Here is a 21,064-nt window from a genome sequence, read left to right as displayed (position 1 = left end):
ATATTGTATTTTTGACATTAGTTTTGATTGTTACACGCCTGCGCTTTAAGTTTGTATAACCTATGTAGTTGTAGTTGCAATGGCGCTAAAACGGAAGCAAAGAAATTCACTTCCGCAGCATGTGCTTCCGTTTTTTGGTGTGTGCGCGCTTCGCTGAGCCGCCTCCTGCCGTAATGGAAAATAGAATTCGGCCCGTGACAAGGCAGTGCACCCTGCACTTTTTTCTCCTTCTTGTATTTATTCTGTTTACTTTACGTATTTTTATTTTGATTGCTGTGCGCTTTTTGTTAAAAGTTATACTCTAAATAATGGCCATGGTTTTAACTTTTAGGCAGCGGCAGCATCTCTGCTCTGCTCTGTTTTGTATTGTAAATCATCTTCCATTGAAGCTATAGCAATTTGTGTTATATATGGCGCACTATAAATCTGTGGCTTTTGGTAAACAAGAAATTGGCAAAAATAACTAATTGGAAAAATGTAATAAAGAAAAGGTATGCTTGCTATATGCTGCACTTTAAAAGGAGAACATTATTTTTTGCCTAATTTAAAAAGTATAAATTTTTGAGGCACAGAAAGTGTGATATATGTAAAACTCAGAGAGCCATAGAAGGATTATGGTTAGAATCTTATCTTATTTTTAATTGTAGAGTGTGGTTCCTACAAATTCATTTTATTTCACAAATTTAATTGAGTCGAAAGACTCTTAATGTAATGTAATAAAAAGATCTTCACTCTCTGTCTTTCAATTCGCTACACTATGCTACCACTGAAAGTTACTCCTGCTTACCTAGGCCCTACACAATTATCTGTAAGAACATTAAGTTAATAAAGCTGCTGGCTGCTGCTCGCCTTTAAAGCACTCTGAATAATTTGCTAAAAATATAAGATTTATATAAAATTTGGTGGCAGAGCCAAAAAAGCTTTTGACACATATTGTGTAAAATTTATTATAATACGTTCAATGTTTTTTTTTCCCGTTTTCATTGCAGGCCAATATATTCAGCGACAAATTGTTGCGGCTTTAACTACGAGCGCGATTATATCAAGAATCAAAGTGTGAAATTCGCCGTAGCCGCAAAATTCGCGATTTCAACTGTCATCGGTTAACAACAACAACAACAACAATAGCAGACTGCGGATGCAGCAGCTGCTCTAGCGCATTTATTCGGGGCGCGACGTAAACCCTATAAAAAGAACATTTCAACAAAAACAAATACAATACAACACATATTGGTAAAAGCTGTTAAAAAAAACTCAAACATGTTGGCCTTCCACAACGAGCACATAGCGAGTGAGTAAAGCTATAGCATAATGCTTTTTATTTCATATATATGTATCTGCTTTTTATTGCAAGCTGCCTTAGACTTTAAGCTTTAAGGCCCATACTCGGCCGGCCGCTGAGCCAGCAGCATATTTACAAATATAGTAATAATTTTAAAAGCACAGGCGGTCTGCACTATGCCTTGGACTGGCTAGGGGTTGAGGGCTGTTGGCTGGGGGTTGGCAGCTGGAGCTGGGAGCTGGTTTGAGGCTGCGCAAAAATCGTAGAAATTTGTACACATTACAAACACTTGGGACACGGCAATTACACTTAAAAGGCAACTAGCGCCATTAAGCAATGTGCTTCGGGAGCCCAGATGCTCATATGGGACGACCAGAGAGTGCTACCAGTGGTAGCAGCAAAAGTCTGCCAAGGCAGCAGCAGCGGCAAAAAGTACGCAGCCAACTTCGGCTGTTTTTGCAAGCTAAAAAAGCGCAGGCACAGCCTGGCAACACTTGCAATCCATTAACTATAATGCCTCGCCATTATGTTATGATTAAAAAAAACACACACACACACTTGCACAAATATTCGCCAGACGGCTTTTTACAAAGACATTACACATACGCAGTGTTGTATTAAGTTGCTGCAGGGAATTGTTCAATTTTTAACAAATATATTAAAAAATCAATTTGGCGTTGAATGTAAATATAATATAAACAACAGTAAACAAAAAAAAAGACAGCAAACAAGAATAAAACTAATTTTGAAAAATGTAAATAATTAAATTGAAATTTATATTTTTATTTATATTTTTTAAAATAAAATATAAAAATTAAGTAATGTATACTTAATCTTTAAAAATCTTTATTATATTTAAAAGACTAACAAATATATTACTTTATTTGATTTAAAAACAATGGACTAAAAATATATTGAGCCATCAATAATACTCATTTGTTTGCTTTAAAAGTTTTTAGAGGGCTTAACGAATACATTGCAAATTTAATTAAATAATTGAAGCTCCAGAGCTAAATGTTTTGCTTTGCTCTCGTCATTTAAACCATAATTCCAGTTTAAACGCGCATGCCTCAAAAAAAAAAACACAAACTGCAAATCTGAACAGCTGAACAGCCGCTAGTTATCATTGGTTTGAACTTTTGGCACTTAGCTGTGAACTCAGCTTAGTCAGTCAGTCGGTCGTGTGCATTAAATTCAATTGAATATTTCATAAGCTGCCAAACAACAGAAGTACAAAAAATAACAACAGCCAAACAGTCAGGCAGAGAAAACGGCGCACAAACACGAAAAGCGGCTGCCAAACTAGAAGCCAACAACAACAGCAGCGGCGGCGGCGGCTAGAGCAACTATAGTCTGCAAAAGTAAAAGCATACTTTTTGGCGCTTCACGAATTGTCTGTGTGTCTATACGTCCGGTACGTCTGGCTCGATTGTGCTTGCTGATAATGGCCGCTGAACTTTGCTTTATTACAAGCAAAAAAAAAAAGAAAAAAATACGAAGCAACATAAAAGGCAAATCGTAGCCAAACCACAGACACGCTGGCAAGTGGCGTAAGCAGCCGAAAAAATGTGCACCAAAAAAAATTTTGCAGGCAATTGCAGGGCGTGCCACTCAACTTTTTAAAGTGGCACTCAAACAAAGCAGCAAGCAACATAAAATAAAAAGAAGAAAACAGTTGGAAATATTCTGTGGTGCAACATGCAAGCGGGCGTTAGTTAGGCTTGCCATAGGTAAATGCCGACTTATTAGTCAAGTATGAATAATGCAGCGAGCCCATATTATCTAATATGCCACAGGCGTCTAGTTTAATAATTGACAGAGCGCCCAATGTAGCTCTCACGTAATTTAACCTGCTATGATGGGTTACATAACTTATTCATTAAGTTATTATGTGTTTAAAGCACAAGCACACACACATACATATACACAAACAATGGCAGCGCGTTTAGAGAGCTCGAGAAGTGGTGCTCAGCTTTTATTGTTTATTGGCAGTGCCCGGCATGCCTTCAAACACACACATACACACACACACAAACACACTCACATACACACACTAATACATATATACTTCCTTATACTTTAGACTCGTACCTTGCGCTTGGGTTGCTTTTGATCTGACTTTAGCTTTTGTTAAACGTCTTAAGTGCAGCTTCGTTTGCACACCTCTTTACCTGCACCTCAATTCTCTTTTATTTTCCCTTAGCGGAAATTGTTATGCTTAATGGCTTTGCAGTTAGTTTAAACCTGACTGCCTTATAATTTATTTTGAGGCTTATACTGTTGACAGCATTTCCAATTAAAGCTTAACCTGGTTAATTTTCAGCACTTTGTAAGATATTTTGATTGGACTTTTTACATATGTAAAAAGTTACTTTGTTTTTGGGTGCTGTTGCCCCCAGCGTTATTTGCAGTGTCTTAAGTTGGCTTTTTGCTTGAAGTAGTTAACTACCTTAGATCAATATCTTAAGCCGTTGAGTTAAATTGAGTTTTGCTAAAGTTTTATTACAAGTTCTTGCTTTTTTTTTTGCGCGCTGCGAGTTTATGTGGGGATTAGACTACAAAAGTTAAGCTAAGTGTATAAAGCTTAAGCTGAATAGGTAACTATAAATTGTAAGCTGATGCTGACGCTCATATATAAACACAAAACTTACTTTGTATATGCTAAAATTTTAATGATTTCATTTGATTTCACTTTTCAATGCCAACCACACACACACACACACACGCCGCTCCGCAAGCCCTAAATAAAGTATACGCCCTGTGGTTTTGCTCATTTGCTCTCTTTTTTAAAACATACTTTTGTGCGTTGGGAAAACTTTTCACTTTCACTAAACACAAACAAAACCGACTGTAAGAGCGCAGCTCTTCTCTGCTCTGCTCTGTATGTCTGTCATTCATATCCTTTTGCGGCTGGCCAACAAAAACTGACATTTAGCAAGCATATTAACCTTAACGCACACACGTTAATGAATCACTTTGGGCCACGCTGACCGCAGCTATAAACGTGGCCGGCAAACACGGCCAACCACTCGAAACTTAATGGGTGCGGCACTAAATTTATGTTGCACCCAAAAACCGCCAGCCAGCGCAAAATGAAAGAGTAGCCAGTAAAAGTAAAAAGCGGGCAACGAAAAACGTCAGCGACTTGAAGAATTTAATTAGCATAAGTTTGATGGCAAACGTGAAACAAAAATTGAAATATCAAAGAGCAGCGACGACGGCAACGATGGCTGCGCATGTTTTATGTATTGTGCAAATAAGTTTATTTTATTAAAAGTTGCAAAACATTTTACCAAGCGCAATGGCAAAATGTAAGTAGGCAAAACAAAAAAAAGAAACAAACCAAAAAAACAGAAGCTGGCAACAAGACGGCCACTCGTGTACTTTGGCTGTCAAAGTCATTCAAATTCAGTGCATGCATAAAAAATTAACTTGACAGCGCCGCCACCTCCATGCCAGACTCCAGGACCCAGACCCACCCACCAGTCGAGCCACCGTCATCTAAACAAACGTCGACCCACAAAGTGTGCAACAGCAGCGAATTAAAGTCGCACTTTGTGGTACCCAAAAAGTTAGTTCGAGTGCACTCTTCACTGTGAGTACTCAGCTTGCGCGCTGCTTTGATGAGTTGCAATTAAAATTGGCGGTTTGGCCTTGCTGCCAACTGGAGGCAGCCTTCAGTTGCCAGCCAGTGAAAGCAAAAGAGCCACCAATTGAGTTGTGGCTTTGAAAAATGGCATAAGCGAATCGCTAAAATTATGCGTTTGTAATTAAAACAAGCGCTGCAACTTGGCGTGTGCTTAATTTTTTATGCCAATTGCTGTTACGCGATACAATTCAATTCGAGCTGTTTCAATGCGGATTTTTAGAAAAGTATTATGCAGATAATATTATGTTTAGCTAAATATTGTACTGTTATATTTAACTGTGCAAGCAATGAAAAAAAACGTATCATAACCCTATAAGGTATTAAACGTAGGACGATAGCCTCACCGACGTCCAATATTATATACCATTTCGAAAAACTTTACGATTTATACTACTAAATGCTGGGTGTCCCATGATTTATTGCCTAAACGAATACACGAGATATCTGAAATCATAAGTGTTGAGCTAACGACTTGTCGCTAGCTGTAATGTTGCGAACGCCCGAATATATATATTAGAAAACGACGAGGGTTTTATTTAAATATATATAGTTTTATTGTTGCCTTCTGCAGGTTTAGTTTTAGTTCAGGCTTACAAGTATTTTTCGAGTATATGCACGTTACATATATATATATATGCGGCACGGCCGGCTTACGAGAGTAGCTAAGACTTATGTGTGTCTGTTTCGAGAATCTAGAGCGAGTTAAAGTTCAAAGTTGTTAGTTGCGACGATCGAATGTAAGTGTAAGTAGAGAATTATAGGCTCGGCCTCATAATTCTTAGCGATAGACAAAGCGATAGAAGATTAGTGATAGAGAGAAGAACTTAATGAGAACACACAAAGAGAGCGCGAGCTTTTATTAGTGCAGTTCCAAATGCACGCACAAAAAAGAGAGCGCGTAAGTGCAAGCGCAAAGAGGAGAGGCGCGTGAATACAGGCGCAAAAAAGAAGAGGCGCTAGAGCCAAAGTGCGAGCTTAACCTAGATCAGCTGTTCGTAGCTGAGAAGTCAAATTTATTGGCCTTGCATGACCAAGCAATAGGTTTAGTGATACCGTTTTAGAGCTCGATTCGAGCTCAAATTATCTTCTGCATGCAATTTCATTAAATGCATGCATCACAAATTTCAATAAAAAATACATAAAATTTAAAATATAACTTCGTTTTTTTCAAAAGACAAAAAAATATATTTGATATCAAATCGTGAAAGAAGTATAATCATTCAGATTTGAAATTTCTAACATACAATAGCACCTGCCAAAAAGGCACACTAGACTAGGAATAAGCAGCTCTCAACCCACATTTTACGCGTTGGCAATTAAAATCATTTGCCATGGCTGGCTCGCTTAAAAGTTCTACAATTTTGTTAATTTGTTGCGTTGAGGTTGGTCTTTTTGTCAAGCGGGTTAAGCACGGCGTATGCGTAACTAATTGCTTTGACCAGCCAGCTAACAATCAGTTACCAGTTCGTAGTGCCACTAAGCACTACAATGGGGAGCCATTTAAACGATGCCAATTTGAAGGCCACTCAACGGGGCGCGCCAACGACCATACGCAACGACCAAATAGCAAAACGGCAAAGGCTTTTGGAGCTCAAGTGACTGGGACGGGGCCGTTGACGACGCACATGTGGCAAATGGCAAATTGTCGCTAAATGCGTCCAAGTAGCTGGCGCTGGTTGAGTGGGGACTCACAGAAAAGGCCAAGCTGTAGCACAACAATGGAGTGTAGCTAGTTTCCTAGACAGGGCACGTTATAAAAATTGTATTTTAAAAGTCATTAGCAGCTTTTGCTGTCTGTCATTGTGTGGAGTTGCAGACCGAATTGCTTGCCATTTGTTTGCCCTTTTTTATTTGACGTGGCTAATGCGACTCACACGCGTTGTAACAAGCATGTTACTGTTGTGCATACCCTCTTCTATATATTTTTCTAAAGCAAGTGATTGCCAATTAATACTACATGTATACTCGTGGATCGTGGATATCGATCGGTAATAACAAAGGCTTATATGTAGCTTCGCTTATTGCGTTGGGGAAAACTGGTATATGAAGTAATCGACTTATTAGCATCAGCTGTACTCGATTAACTAGATATAGCATATTAAAAAATTCAATTGCTGAGGATATAACAAAATAAACGATATATTTTATAAGCACAAAATGTTTGACGGCATAACAATATGGGAGATCTTTAGCCTTTTGTCGATTAACATGTCGAGTAACATTCTTGCAAAGTCAATACGAAATGGTTCGTATCAACATCCATTCTTTCTTGTAATCAACTTGTAATGAAAGAATCTTGATGCATAGAAGTGTCTTATATAGTGAAAGTGCCTTCAATAAAATTGAATTTTGCAGCGCAACACGCAGTCGAGTGCGCGCTTTGTGAATTGTTTCTATTTTTTTTTAATATATTTTTGTTGTGTTGTGCTTGGGTTTGTGTGAGTTCTTGTGGGTGTCGTGTTTAGAATATATATGTATTTTGTAGCAAATTTCTCAGCTATAGAGTGGAGAGTGCAATTAGTGAGTGTTGAGCAGAGCGTGTGCTGGCAATGACCACACATAAGCACACAAACGTACAAATGTGAGTGATTTTTAATTAATAAACTCATTAGGCCTGACCGTGCTTACCCTTGTTGTTGTTATTGTTGCTATTGCTGCTGTTGCTGTGTTTTTACTCATTTTAATTACTGGCAGCTGCCGTGTGTTGGTGTGTGTGTGTGTGTGTGTTGAGTTGACCCCTTGCTGCCACATAATTTCCTGGCATTTTAACAATGTGCCGACAATTTTTATGTTTTTAGACGTTTGTGCTTGTGTTGGCTGCAGTAAAAACAACAACAGCAGCAGCAGCAACAGTTCATGTCTCGTCGCCGGTTTGTTGGCAGCTTTTGTTGCCGCTGTCGTTCAACTTTTGACGTGTTGCATGGCAAGCAGCGCCAGACAAAAGGCATAAACGACTAGTTGAACTTAGAGGCGGCAACCAAAACGTGCGAGAGTTTGCCTAAAAATTAAATATAATTGTTGTTGCTGATGTTGTTTTTGTTTTTGGTTGTTGCTGCTGCGGTTAACTGGTTAGCAATGGGACAGGCGACGACAGCAGACACCACTTGGGTTATGGCTTCGTGTCCGTTGAGAACCACATGTCATTCAGGTTACCGTTACCGTTAGTGTTAGTGTTGGTTAAATTGTTGTTGCTGTTTGCCTGGCAAGCGCCTGTGCGCACTGTACAGTGGAATAGAAATCATATTTATTGCTTAAAATTATTCATTTTATAGTATTATTTTTATATATAGCAAAGTTGTTAATTTTTTATTTAAATATCAATTTCTGAAAAAACTTAAGTACTTAAGGACTTGGGCTAATTTTTTTTGCTAATCCACTGTTCGTGACTGCAAATATAAGTTAAACAAGAATTCTTCATTTTGTCAGTCATATTGATAGAGTAATAGTTTCAAAATTCCAATTCAAAACTCCACTGTTTTGGCTACTTCACTCATTAAAAACAGGCACATAAAAAGAATGTCAAAGAAATTACACGGAATTATGAAATTGCCACAAAACGGCGCTAAACACGTTGACGCGCTTAACACGCAAGCCACCACAACATTATGTGCAGTTCGAGCTTGCTGCGGGGCAGGACCAATGCCTGCCCGCTATCCTGGCTGCCTGCTTAGCACCAAGCCCAAAAAACCGCAGCAGCGCTTTAATTGAGCGACTAAACGAAATGTGCGGCATGTCAAACATATAGTATAATACTTGTTAGGGAAGGGGGTGGGAGCAGATAGTTAGTGTTGTATACCCATGTTAAGTGTATATTCATTAAGATGGAAAAGCACACATTAAAATGTATTTAGCGTCAATATTATTTGTTATACTAGGAACGCTATCAAATTTGGTATTGTTTTAAATTATTGTTCTCGTTCTGATTATCTGATTTGACCATAAATTTGTATGGTTTAAATCAAAGACAAAAGTGGGTTTTCTAACTTGAAATAACATGAATAATTGCAGAGAATATCGAAAAATGTGGCTGCATGCCATAAATTATAAACAACTGGACTTCAAGCCGTCCTATTAGCAGGAGCAGGGAGTTGGCAATTGGTGGCCATTCGATTTTGTCGTTCCCACAAATCAAGAAGCACTGTAGAAAACACAGCATTGAAGATATTAACTGAGCTTTAATACGATGTATGCAAATTATGTGTAATTTAATCGCGATGAGCACTAAAGTTATATTAACAAAATCTGTTGGAAAAGGCGTGTGCATCATGTTTGTTCGCAGTTGCTACAAAATACAACTTGGTGCTCAAACTTCTTTTCTTCTATTTATTAAATTTAAATTTTATTTTATTTGAAGATTTTTGTTACATGGAAAATTTATTTTTGGCAACAAATTTCAAAAGTCGTAAAGTCTTTACATTTTTACATGCGTTATCCTTTTTTTTGTTAGCTTCTTAAAGCAGTTTTTAAATTTTGTATTGTTCCGTTACATTGACCCAAAAATGTTTATCGCTTTAGGTTTAAAGTTTTGGTTGAAAAAGTTCACGCTAATTGATTTTAAATTTACTCACTAACATTGAACAACTTTTGAATTAAATGTGTAGAAGATCCAATGAATAACCACTGTGACTTGTGTATAACTATGTATAGCTGCCTATGACCGTCTATAGCTGCACAAATTTGAGACCCTATTAAAGCTTACATTTCGTGCGTGCATGTGCGTGACATTCACGTGCCTGACGTGGCAGAATATGCTGTTCGTGTTGGGTTGCGTGATGTGAAGATAAAATCTCTCAAGCACTCATCTGTGCTTGAGCTGTGGGTTGGGTTAGATGTAAAAACTAATTCATAGTTAATTAGTGCGTTTCTGAAAGTTAATGACGGGACAAGTCAAAGACATAAAAATGTGCATGCCATATACTATATGCTAATTAAAATAATTTATAATGTACATGATATTATTTGGAATATGCTTAACTAATTGTTATTGTTTAATCGACAGGTTGCGCTTTTCTGACCTACTTCAGTCCGGAGAGCTCAACAACAGCTGCCAATTCGCCAACATCTGCCACGCAGACAACGCTTTACAATGATAAACAGTCTATAACAGGGGTAAGTGCTGCATTTATTCACACACACACACATACACGCACACGCACACGCACACGCACACGCACACTCACACATTTGAACTGCTTAATATTTATGTTGAATGTACAATTTTATTCATTTTTTATGTAAACTATTTGCATACGCACTATTTGCCATAAATCAAATGAAACAAAAACTAAAATCAACAAATTAGTTATGCATAAAGTTATTTGTTGTTGTTGTTGTGGTTGCTTCTTTTTTTTACGCACAATTAGTCAGTCAGTGAGGGTGGAGTTCTAAGCCAATTTTAGTTTGTTTTAATTTATATATATATATATATATAGAAAATTTAATTTTTTAGTATAAATTTTCCACTGCATGACAATTGCAAACATGTTTCTGTTGCATGTATTATTGTTGTTGTTGTTGTTTGCTAGTTTGCAATTCTGATTAATTATTTTTTGTTAACTGCAAACTCTCCCTCGCACACGCTGCTAATTGTGTTGATTTTAGCAATTAGCAGCTGGCGTGTGTATGCGCCAAATTTATAACAATTTTCACAGTCAATAAATAAACAACTACAACACAGCGATTTATATGTATCCACAAATTGTTATTTGCCAATATCTCTGCCCCAAATATGCGTGTAAATATGTTAAACTAACTTATGTTATTGTGGCTTGTTTGAAATGTATAATTGTGTGCAATGAATTGAGGACAATGTATACGCTTGAAAATTTGTACTTTCCATAAAAGTATTTTCTAATTTGTTCTTTAAATCAGGCCCAAATCCTAAATGATGCTTAAATTTAGAAAAAAAAAGCTTTTGTTGTTGTCTTCAACTGTTTGTCAAAACTCATAGCTGAAATTAAATTTTGCATAAAATAAGTTTAGCAAAAATATAACATGCACATAGTTGAAGTTGCAAGCACTGCTAGCAACAACTGCAACGACAGCAGCAAAGAAACAAGTTTATTGAATATGCAAAATCTGCATTGTAAGAACAACAAAAAAACTGAAGCCGCTTGTTGCAAGCAACGAAGCAAGCAAGCAAAAGATAGATGCATAGATAGATAGCCTTAGCCTAACTGAAATGAATACAATGCTGAGGCTTTTTTGGGCTTGAATCGCTTTAGCTGTTGTTTTCATATTTTCTTTGTCTATAACACACACACACACATATACGCATATGACATACACACACACACAACGATTTTGTGGTCGTTCTGTATAGAAATTTATTACATTTTCTATGAGTCTAGTGGGGGGGTGTGGGGTTGTAAGTTCTGAAGAAGACTTTGCCTACCTCATAGAAAACTTTGTTTGTGCCACTTGTGCGGCGGCGGCAGTTTTGCAACAACTTTGCTGCCAACTCTTTTACATTGCTATTGTACTTGTTGTTGTGCTACTTATTAAAATTTTCTTAGAGCAGGCATCAAGAACAACAAGCACCCTATGATTAAAAGTAAAAGGGTATGTTGGATGTTCATTTGAAACATTGCAAATACTTTTAGCGCTGAAACATAGTCTCTTTCAAGATCGCTTTTTATTAAAATAGTTTTAAGCTTAATTTTCAATAATATCTGATGGTCTTTTAGTCTTACAAAATATTGAAATAGTAAATGGGCATATACTCTATATCTATGACTCTGAGTATTTGGTATACTCAATTTATTTTTTATTTGTTGACTTATTAAAATGATTTATAGTTTGCAAATATTAAATAAAATAAAATGAAAGCTTATTGCAAAAATATTAGATAGGAAAATGCAAACTCGCAATTTCTTTGACACCAAACTCCCGACATGTCGATTCTTTGTTTTGATCACAGAGTACAGCAAAGTGCTTTCAGTTCTCCTTACTCATTTTCTTCTAGTTGTCTCTGACCCAAGTGCGCTCTTTGTTATTTTAATATCCCAGAAGCAACAGCAGTGAGATACAGAAAGAAGCAAAAGCTCTTGCCTCATGGTACTTTGGCATAATCAATTGTGTAATGTAATAGCTCATTCATTGAGACAATTTTTAATTAACTTGCAAGTGGCAAAGATTTTTAGCTCGGTGCCAGCAGTTTGAGCGTGTACATGTGTGTGTCTGTGCGGATTTCCTAGAGTGTGTTTGTGTGTAAGCTAACTTATCAGCGTAGTATAACTTCCGTTTCCGCTTCAACGTACTTTGGCAAAAGTTTCTGTGCAAATGAAATGCGCCTGTCCGCAAAAGGAAACAGTTTAGCATAAAAATGAAAAGTCAAGTTGCACAAAATAAAAGCAAAAAAAAATTTGTGAAAGACAGCGAAATAATAGTAGAAATCCTCGGACTTTGACAACTACGGGCAACTAGCAACTGCCAGGCAGTCCGGCGGACTTTGCTAGCTGGCTGGCCAAAAGCTGGCTTTATCTGCATCTTATATGCTTCTTTTTGTCGTATTCAAATTTCTATTTTGAAAGTCGAAACGCTTTGTGCTGCTGCTGCCACTGCCACTGCCGCTGCCGCTGCTGTTGAGCGGGCGTGTGGGTTCAGTGGGCGTAAATGCCTTGCAAGAAAATCATAACGGAAATTTTTTTCGAAAATGAAAAATATCTGCAGCCGAGAGCTGAGTGCACAGGATGTGGGCAGTAACTTTGCACACATGCTGGCAATGCTAGCAATACCGACTGCAACGACGATGCCGATGCCGACGCCAACGCCAACGCAAACGTTGATGCCGCCGCCACTCGGCCCAGGAAGTGTCTGCAAAGAAAATGCTGGCGGAAAGCGCCATCCCCACTCCATCCCCACTCCACTCCACTCCACTCCACTCCACTCCACTCCACACTGCCTTGCTTCACAAGTCGTTGCAGTAAATAATAAAACGCATACTTTAAAAAGAGAAAGCATGCAGGGTCTATACACAGCTGCTAGCTTGAGCCAAGCGCCTGCCTTGATTAATGGCCACGGGCTTTGCTAATTCTCCACAGCGACCATAAAAAGTCTCATGCTCTCTTTGGCCTTAAACATGCATCTCTCTTTCTCTCTCTCTCTCTCTCTCTCTCTCTCTCTCTCTCTCTTTATTCACATTCGTTTGTGGTAAAAGCAGTTCAGGTTCATTCATTGTGCCTTTTGGGCTCTCTACGCCTGTAAAATATATTTTGCTTACGTGTTCATGTAAACACATAAACTCACACACATACACATACAACAACACGGCACATTCAATCCACGAATGGGTGCGGAAAAGTGTCTGTAAAAAATCTGCCGAAATCAGCACAAAAAATTTTAACCGCAGTCGGCAATTAATCAAGCCCACCCAAGATCAAACAGAAAGAGTTAGAGCGGAGTAATTGATGACGACTAACGACCATTAAATTCACTTTCCAAAATACATAGTAAATACTTCAAATATAATTACAAGCATTTCGTTAGCTGACATTTGTAAAGAGCAGCTCCGAATTGAATGAAAGACATTTTTAAATCAATTTTAATGAATAACATTTTAATGAATAAATACAATTTATTCTAGAAATTAATACAACTTTTTTTCTTTATATTTATTTAATGTGAAAATAGACATTTATATTTGTATGTAAAAATAATTAAAAAAAATAAAAACAAATAAATTTGAATACAACAATATTGTTAGTCCAAAAGGGTAAACTAAAAATTATTTTTATTTATTTAATGTTAACTATCAACAGTCGACGACAAAAAAAAATGATTGCAAAAAATATTTAACATTTAAGTATTTAAAAATTAGGTTTTTCTTTTTACATTTGAAAAGCTTATAGATTGGGAGTGTTAAACAGGCCCAACATTCGTTGCAAGGATTGGGGAAAACCAATACGGGTTCTGGATTAGTGTTAATGGATTGAAAAAAAATAGTTAAAATAAGTCGCTTAGAAATAAAATCAGTGGCCTCTGTGTTGATATCATCAAAAATATATATATAAAGTTTGTTGGCGCCAAGTGCTATAAGGTGCTCATGCAGTGAATAATTAGTTGTGCAAAAGTTAACTGATAAAGAAACACAATTTCGGGCAGGAACTGAGAAATTAAGTTGACTCAACAAGTATGAGGAGTCAATTTCCCCTTTAACTAATTTAATCATAAACATGATGCCTAACATTATCCGTTAGCTAACGCTAACGATGGGAGATTATCTAAAAGTAGTCTATTAGTACAAGATGTTAGATCAACTCCTGGAACCCAGTTAAAGCCTCGGAAAGCAAGTAATAACAATTTTTTTTGGTGCTGCAAATACTATTCTGGTGGTTCGACTATTGTGGAGATCAAGCACAAGAGCCATATTCCAGAATCGGATGAACAAGAGATGTATTAAGTAATTTAGTTGTGAGGGTCATCAAATTCTTTAGCCATATTCTGATAAAGCCGAGAACTTGAATTGCATTACTGACAGTCAGAGAAACATGCTCGTCAAACTTTAGCTTACTGTCGAGGAGAATACCTAAGTCATTTACTTCTGGTAATCTATTGAGAGGTAACTGATCAATGTGGTAGTTGACTATGTGAGGCGAGTGTATATGGAAGGACATAACTTTACATTTAGAACAGTTAAGTTTTAAAAAGTTGTATTTACACTAGTTGACCAATCGGTCAAGATCTGTCGTAAACGATAGGCACAGCTTCACGTCATCAGCATACACTAGAAAGTTTGAATTCATAATGAATGAGGGCAGATCATTGATAAATAGGTTAAAAGGCATCGGTCCAAACTCCGGCCTGGAAACCGCGAACTTGAAAACTACCTTTTGAATTCTGTTAGTAAGGCAATTAGATCCCCACTTCAAAAATTCTTTGGAAATCCAAATTATTAGGTAACTTTTAAACTATAACATTTAAAAAATCTATTATATTTATATTTAAAAAATATAAAATAATTTAATTGTAATAGATTATGGTACTTGTATGACATGGCTTACCTTGGATAGTTTCTTACCTGCTCGATATCAGGCTTACATTAAATTTAAAAAATTGTTGTATACTTAATTATACAAATCATTTGGCATTTTCTCTTTGATTTTTTTTTGTACTCAGTGTAACCGAAAAAAATCACTAACAACTTTTGATGCTTTTACGTCTGAGACTTTGGCTCTGACTCGGTCTCTGGATTTAGCTTTGGCTTTGGCTCTCTTTCAGGCGTTTTTTGGTCTGACGTGGTCGATTGGTTGAACGGTGTGGTGTGCGCGGTTGACGCCGCTTCAATTTAGCAATTTATCCTGTGCCCATCTGCATTTGTTGATTTTCTGCCGGCAACTGCGCCGCAATGTATGCTATTGTCCAGTTTTGCATAAGAGCTAACGAACTAGATTCTTTTTTTTTTGCTTGCCTGAATCATGCTTGATGCCTTGCTTGATGCTGGCTTACTGGCTTGGAGGCATGCAGCAGCATTTGAGCTATGTCTGCACTCGGCGCGCTTCATTGGCATATCAATTCAACGAGGCCAAAAGCGGGAAATGAATTCGCTTACTCACACGGCCCGCAGAAGAGATAGAGAAACGTGGATGCTTGTTTTACTTTTTTTTTGCGCTTACTGTTACTGATGTTGCTTTTGCTGCTGTTGTTGTTTTTGTTGCCGCGGCCGGATGCCATTTTAATTAAGTGTTGGGGCCTGTAACCATAGCAAGAACGTTGGCGTTGGTGGTTCTGGCGCCTGGCCAAAGCCTTTTTGGCGTGTTTTCTCGCTCTGACCGTGAGGAATTTAACATTTAGAACGGAAGTGAGGGAAAAAAAAATAGAGCGAAGCGACAAGAAGTAACCGAGTGAACAGTGACAGCTGTGTGGGTGTTGTTATTGCTGCTGCTGCTGCTGGTGTTGGCCCATGTTGGCCATGGTTGCGACTGACAGTTTAATTATTATTTTTGCAAATCAGTTAATTAATTAAGATGACTGAGATTGCACAGAGCCGTAGCAACAAGCATACATCCGTTCATATGTGAAAAGACACGCTAGAATAAACATACAAAAACGCTTGAAAAATCTGACGAAATGTTTCTGAACTGAAGCAGTTCATTTTTCGTCAAAATAAAAAGTAAATGTGCTTTATTGAATTACGCTTTAATATCAGTTCCGCCTCCATATTCCAATGATCATGATAAGCGGGATCATTTTGCGCCTAGTATATTAAAAAATACCCAATAAAGAAACGTATTATTATAATATCTATGAAGCAAATTAATCATAAAACAGATGGTTGAAATAATGTACAAGGTGAAAATTAACCATTAATCTTATTCATCGAATTCAACTTAAACTCCCAACCAACCAATTTAATACATATGTATAGTCTAATTATAAATAGGATATAATACCTCAGAGATATACAATCTTCCAAGCGGTACCACAGAGATCAGTATAAATTAAACTGATGTAAATTAGTTTATTATTTATTATTCAGCCAATTCAGATTCGTTTTTAACAGTAGTCGATGCCACGATTCTAGGTAGTCTAGTGACTTTTATTGTTTGCTTTGCAAAAATTAAATGCATAAATTATTTTTGTATTAGCTGGGAAAGTAAACTAAGAAACAAATCAAAAACATTTTGGGAAAGTGACAGCCGAGTTCGATTAGTTTTGCAACATTGTTAAAAAATTAAAAATTAAAGTTCTGTGCCACTGAGCCAATTTTGGCGCTTTGATTCAATTTCACTTGTAATTTTTTTACCTTTTCGAGATAACAAACTTCAACGCACTCACATAATTTACAACTAAATTTGTTCGGGATAATGGTGCTGCAAAGTCAACACCAAACTTGCCAGCATACTTTACGGTTAGATTCATATATATTATAGTCTAATGAGTTACATTTACATACGTATACGTATCTACAACTGCTTGGCGTCTGCCTACTGTGCCTACCATGGCAAGGACAAGGAATTGCACTTTACTGTTGCTTGGGTTGCAATTAAATCCGCTTTGTAAATTTATGACCAACGAATTGCTCTTTGCGGTTTTGCAGCCCAAACAAAAAGACACCAAATATGCCAGCTATGTGCCTCGGCAGTCTCTCTCTCTCTCTCTCTCTCTCTCTCGCTCTCTCCTCTTCACTGCTGCCAAATAAGTGAGCTCTCTCATTTATTTTTCTTTCTGCTACTCGGCGTATGCAAAGGATAAAGCCATGGGGTACAACACTGCTACCTTATGTTCGATTTCAAAGTGCCTGCTCTGCGCTGTAGTGCGCATTCAAATGAAAATGTACACGAGGCATTGAGCACAAAGCAAAAAATGCAACAGTAGCAAAAGAAGCAATTAAGCATAAAGCGTGCAGATAAAAAGTCAAAGAGTCGACTCGAATGAGCAAAAAAAAAAAACACAGGCAGAGTAGTGGTAGCTCAGAGATTAAAATACAAAAAATGAAAAGAAAAAACAACGTGTTTGGTAATGAGGCAAGCCTTGATTAATGTGAGCAGCTGACTCTGACTCTGACTCTAGCTCGCTTTAAGTTCGGCGGCAGTAGCCCATAAAAATTGTCTGCTATTCAGAATGTGTAAAAAGCAATTTTCAACTTTGGCAAATCTATGAAATGTGGTCTCAGTGCTCCGCGCTCAGTGCGACTACAAAGAGCATATTTTATTCAAGCGCATATGTAAAAATATATTTTATTAGAAAGGTTGTAAGTATGCCTCACTCGGATGCTCGGAGGCTCTTTGCATTTCAAAAAGCCGCGTGCGCGACATTTTTATTGATCAGACAGACAGACAGCGAGTCAGCGCGCCGACATTGTAATAAAAATGTCGAAATCCTTGCGACATCTGGGGGCTCCAAAAAAGGCTGTCTTGTCAAGGTGCTGCTGACATATTTATCACATCATCGTCGTCATCATTATCATCATTATCATCATCATCATCGTCGTCATCGTAAACAACAAACTGCATAAAAGGCAACTGTTGCTGCTGCGACTTTAAACAACTTTAAGTTGCCAACTTGCGCATTTTTTTGCTGTTCATAGCTTCATAGCGCTAACTATAAAGCGAGAGCCATAAAAATAGTAAACAATAGAATGGCATAAAATGCCATGAAAATGGTCAAACAAAGGCAACAACCAGAAACCAAACTCCAAGCAGATGGTCAGTTGTTGTTATTGTCCTAACTGCGACTGGACAGTTTTTTATTTCGCAATTTATTGAATTTTAAAGCGCTTGCATTTATCTCTGCCCTTGTGTTGGTGAGCGTTGCGCTTTGTAATTATACTCTCTGCTAGTACGCTACACTTAAGAAAAGTGCATTGAATTTAAAAATGAAAATTGTTTTGCAACAATTATAATTTTACATTTGAAAAATACAATTTTTGATTTCACAACTTTCCAATTACAAAATCTTCTACAAAAAAGAAATCAAAACGATTTCATTTATTCCCATTACGCTGACTTAAAGCTGATGAGTAGGCAAGCTCTTACTCATCTGATTAATGTTTAAGCTTCTTAATTTTGAGCATAACAACAACGTTTGAAATAACTAAAAAATATAACTAAATTAAAGTATATATTAATTTAATTAATAATACGTTGTCTTATGTAAAATAAATAAAATTCAAAATGTTTTATATATAATTTTATTGCCATCTCTATTTACATGACTTAATTAAGATTATTTTATAATTATAAGGATAGTGGAACTTTTCTAGAATTTATTTTTGCCATCATCATTTTTATATATTTAATGCTTTATATTTGATAGAGCAACCGCACAATCACTATCCTAGTTGGAAAAGATTATTATATGCATATATATTTTTACTATTGTATTTTTTGCTAGTTCAATTTGAACAGTGTCAAACGCCATTTTAATTTGAATTATTTGCGTGCAGTTTCCGTTTATACATTTATATATTTTTTGCAAATGTTTTTGGTGAGCAGCGGCCGGAAATGCCCGTTTGCCTTTGACCCGTTGTATGTGGCAAAGAAGCAGCTGTTTGTTGTCGCTGGCACTTTTATATATTTAATTTCTGAGTACATAGATTTTAATAAAAAATTATGTTATGGCTGACATATACAGAGGCTGGCTGTTAAAATTATTAGGCTATATAATTTGAGTAATTGAAAATGTCTGGCTGCGTGGGCTGTGTCTGTGTCGTTGCTTTATGTGCCATAAATAATGCGACATTTGAGTTATTTACTTGGGAATAAAATAAATAGCAGGTGGCTTTTGATATAGCTCGTGCATTTTACAAGAGATTATTAGCATATCTCTTTACTTTTGAGAAATTAGTGCTATAATAATTGTAATGCTCGGCACGTACTTTCGCTGAGATCAACGCACATCAGAGCTCAATTTAGGTTTTGAAATATGAGAGGGGCAAGACATATTTAAATGAATGAATTTAAGTAACATATACCTCGGTGTCAGAAGTATTTCGACAAAAATAAGTGCAGTATTTCCCATATATATATTGTAGATACATGGAAATTTTTGAAAACAATTTCAGAAAAGTATTCGATCGTATCATATTTCCACAATAGAGCAAGAGCATGAATAATTTAACTTGAAATTTAAATTTAAATATTGTAGGCGTAAATGGACTTTTTTTCAATTTTCAAAGCGTTTCTCCAATTATCGGTAATAGGAGTACCTATGTAGATACCAAATTTGGTAGCTCTATCTCTTATATGTATGAGATGTAGGGTTGATTCCACATATATTGATTATATTATTTTAAATTTAACTTCAGTGTTCTACTAATTATTATATTATTACTAAGTCATGTATGTATGTAAATCTTTGAACGATCACATGTATTTCGCGACTCTTTCACTCACTTCTTCCTCTGTGCGACTATGTCACTTCACTCCCCTTCACATCCCTTATCACTAATATAGTGCTGCTGCTTATATAGCTAAAGCAAACCCAGTATTATCATCCCCATCATACAGAGATTTCAGCCGGACAGACGGACTTTAGCTTTATCGACTCAGTTTGTTTTGCTAATCAAGAATATATATAGTTTTGATATTGACTGCATATTCTGCAACATTTGCACAATTTCATGATACCTTTTTCAATTTATTATACAAATTTCAAAGTGTATAAAAGTGAAAGGCAAAAGCCAAAAATCGCAAAATAAATCAGAGACGATCATCTTTTATTTGCTCGTCATTATAAGAAAACTTGTTTATTATGTTTTTGTTTTAAATCAGGTAAACGCATTTTATACATTTGCTGAAATAAGTTTTAACCATAAGTTTATTATTTTGTTCAATAAAATAGATATTGCTAGTAAGGCTTTGATAATTTATATTTTATAGCTACCAGTGTAGCTCTAAAATCCAAATAGTTTTAGGATTATGCTAGCAAAAGCATTTTGTTGCTTACATATCAAGATGTTATGTAAAATATTTTCACACAAAAAAATTGTTTTTTCTGTTTCCGCCCGGGATCGAACCGGGGGCCTTCTGCGTGTTAGGCAGATGTGATAACCGCTACACCACGGAAACAGTTGATAGAGGGCTTGCTTAAGAGATAATATCAAACCGAAACCAGCAGGTCAAAATCTTATAAACGTGTTTATAAAAACACGCTTGAAATTTAAAAATAAATGTGAATGTCGCTAAATGATAAGATACAAATTTTAATGTGTATATAATTAAAATATATAATTAGCTCGGTTGAGTGACTTGGGTACATAAAAAGCAGACGAGATTCATCAAATACCATTTTTCGACTACAGTGGCCACCAATCATGATGATTTTAAATTTAAAACGTCAATTAATTGTGACCCATAGAATCTGCACAACCATTTTTTTGTCTAGAATTTTATGCATTCTTAATCATTTAAAAATGTTATGCATAAGTTTAGAAATTAAAATTGTGTTTTTAGATCTAACATTGTATGACTTTTATAATTTAAATGAGAAACTCACTCACGGTTACATTGCATGCAAAAGAATTTGTATAAATAAGTAAGAATATATGTTTGAAATGTATTTTTTTAAATGGTAAGTATAACTATATTTTTCAATGTGTGTGTGTGTGTGTATATATACGTATATCCTGTCTTAAATTTATATACCAAGCAAGTTTATGTCCAATTAAATATACATTTTGTTAAAACTAAATA

General features: G+C 36.3%; 1 protein-coding gene and 1 non-coding gene across 3 annotated transcripts in view; one reads left to right on the top strand and one right to left on the bottom strand.

The window, feature by feature from the left end:
* The window catches only part of LOC108598697 (AT-rich binding protein), a 61,137-nt gene that overhangs the window by 39,223 nt on the left and 850 nt on the right, over positions 1-21,064 (top strand). For both annotated transcript variants that reach the window (XM_017985420.1, XM_017985419.1), the window contains 2 exons: positions 990-1,291; positions 9,931-10,040. In XM_017985420.1, the coding sequence (XP_017840909.1) occupies positions 1,261-1,291; positions 9,931-10,040 (141 nt within the window). In that variant the 5' untranslated portion in view covers positions 990-1,260. The remainder of the gene's footprint in view (positions 1-989; positions 1,292-9,930; positions 10,041-21,064) is intronic.
* On the bottom strand, positions 20,368-20,440 carry Trnav-aac. Its single transcript has one exon. It is a non-coding gene; the product is annotated as a tRNA-Val (tRNA).

Source organism: Drosophila busckii, chromosome 3L (genome assembly GCF_011750605.1).
Source record: "Drosophila busckii strain San Diego stock center, stock number 13000-0081.31 chromosome 3L, ASM1175060v1, whole genome shotgun sequence".
Taxonomy (NCBI): Eukaryota; Metazoa; Arthropoda; class Insecta; order Diptera; family Drosophilidae; genus Drosophila; species Drosophila busckii.
This window is presented reverse-complemented; position numbering and strand designations above follow the sequence as displayed.